This window comes from Augochlora pura, unplaced genomic scaffold, assembly GCF_028453695.1.
Source record: "Augochlora pura isolate Apur16 unplaced genomic scaffold, APUR_v2.2.1 APUR_unplaced_4444, whole genome shotgun sequence".
Taxonomy (NCBI): domain Eukaryota; kingdom Metazoa; phylum Arthropoda; class Insecta; order Hymenoptera; family Halictidae; genus Augochlora; species Augochlora pura.
The window spans coordinates 1-1906 of NW_027584804.1; the positions used below are offsets into that span (position 1 = coordinate 1).

General features: G+C 39.5%; 1 protein-coding gene across 1 annotated transcript; it reads left to right on the forward strand.

Moving 5' to 3' along the window:
• Positions 1–20: 20 nt before the first annotated feature.
• LOC144477851 (uncharacterized) lies at positions 21–1356 on the forward strand (the record flags this gene model as incomplete). Its single annotated transcript, XM_078195588.1, has 1 exon — positions 21–1356. A coding segment is annotated over exon 1 (1336 nt), but the record flags the coding sequence as incomplete, so codon positions are not given.
• Positions 1357–1906: the final 550 nt, after the last annotated feature.

A 1906-nucleotide genomic window follows, 5' to 3' on the forward strand; every position in this document is an offset into this window, starting at 1 on the left:
ACAAACCGGCTCAGGTAGATATGCTATTGGGCAACACTGTTTTTTACGATTTATTAAGTAGTGGTCAAATCAGATTATGCAATGATAAAATCAACTTACAATGGACCAAGTTAGGTTGGATTGTAACTGGCGAGTCAGAATCGAAGGGGAAAAATACCATCAAGACCAGGTCATGTCTATTATCAATAGCACTGGACAGGCAAATTAGCAAATTTTGGGAGGTTGAAGAAACTCCAATTAAGGCACCTTTGTCCAGGGAGGAAGACGCGTGTGAACAACATTTTTCGGTTAACACGACACGCGATAAGTTAGGTCGTTTTATTGTAAGGTTACCATTCAGGAATGAAGGGAATACATTAGGCGAATCGCGAAAAATGGCGCTAAATAGGTTTTACGCACTAGAACGGAAACTACAAAGGAATCCCAACTTATTGAAGCAGTATGCCGATTTTTTAAGGGAATACGAATTGTTAGGTCATATGACCAAGATAACTAACGATAACACTAATGAGGGCTATTACTTACCACACCACGCAGTCTTTAAGGAAGCTAGTGCGACTACGAAAATTAGAGTCGTTTTCGATGCTTCGGCTAAGACCTCTACGGGAAACTCATTAAATGATGTTTTATTAGTCGGACCCACAATACAGGATACATTATTTACAATCCTACTCAGGTTTCGCACTCATGTATATGTTTTAACTGCGGACATCGAAAAGATGTTTAGGCAAATTTCTCTTCACGTAGAAGATAGAAAGTATCAAAAAATATTCTGGCGAGCATCTCCCGATAAGCCTATTGAAACGTACCAGTTGAATACAGTTACTTATGGTACCGCGTCCGCACCCTTCTTAGCGATACGTTGTTTGAGGCAATTGGCAGAAGAATCACCTGGTACATTTTCAACAGCAGCACAAGTGTTTAAAAGGGATTTCTATGTAGACGATGTCCTTACGGGAACATCGGATTTCAAATCTGCGCTAAAACTTAGGGACGAACTAATAGCGTTAGCAAGGTCGGGAGGTTTTAATTTACGTCAGTGGACTTCCAATGATAAGAATCTAATTAAGGATCTAGATAGTGAACCAAGTCAAGAAGATATTTGCCTTGATCCAGAAGATAGTAAAAAAATGTTAGGTATTTTTTGGAGTCCACCTTTGGACAATATATTTTATAGAATGAAACCATTCAAGAAAGAGGGGAATATCACGAAACGAATAATTCTATCGCATATTGCCCAACTATTTGATCCTCTTGGGTTGCTTGGCCCAGTAATCGTAAGGGCAAAAATAATAATGCAGGATTTATGGAAGGCTAACATAGGGTGGGACGAGCCAGTTCCACAAGAAATGCGATGTAAATGGTTAGCGTACTATGATGAACTCCATTTGTTGAATAAATTTTCTGTTAATCGTAGGTTAGTTATCGATAATGCAGTAAATATACAGTTGCATGGCTTCTCTGACGCGAGTGAATCTGCTTATGGGGCCTGTATTTTTATTCGATCTAGTAACAAGGAAGGAACCCATAACGTTTCCTTACTTTGTGCCAAATCACGGGTAGCTCCAGTTAAGACACTTTCGCTTCCCCGACTTGAATTATGTGCTGCGATGCTTTTAGCCAAGTTATATTGTGAAGTCAAAAATTCATTATCGCATATTCAGTTCAACAGTATCAGATTTTGGTCGGACTCAACAATCGTTTTGCATTGGTTGAAAACGCCTCCTCACGTTTTAAAGGTTTTTGTTGCAAACAGAGTAAGCGAAATACAATCCATGACAGATCCACAGAATTGGCTTCATGTCTTATCAGCAGACAATCCAGCTGATTTCATATCACGAGGACAGTCTCCAGTTCAGTTCTTACAAAATTCAATGTGGTTGAAGGGGCCACAATGGCTTTCCAG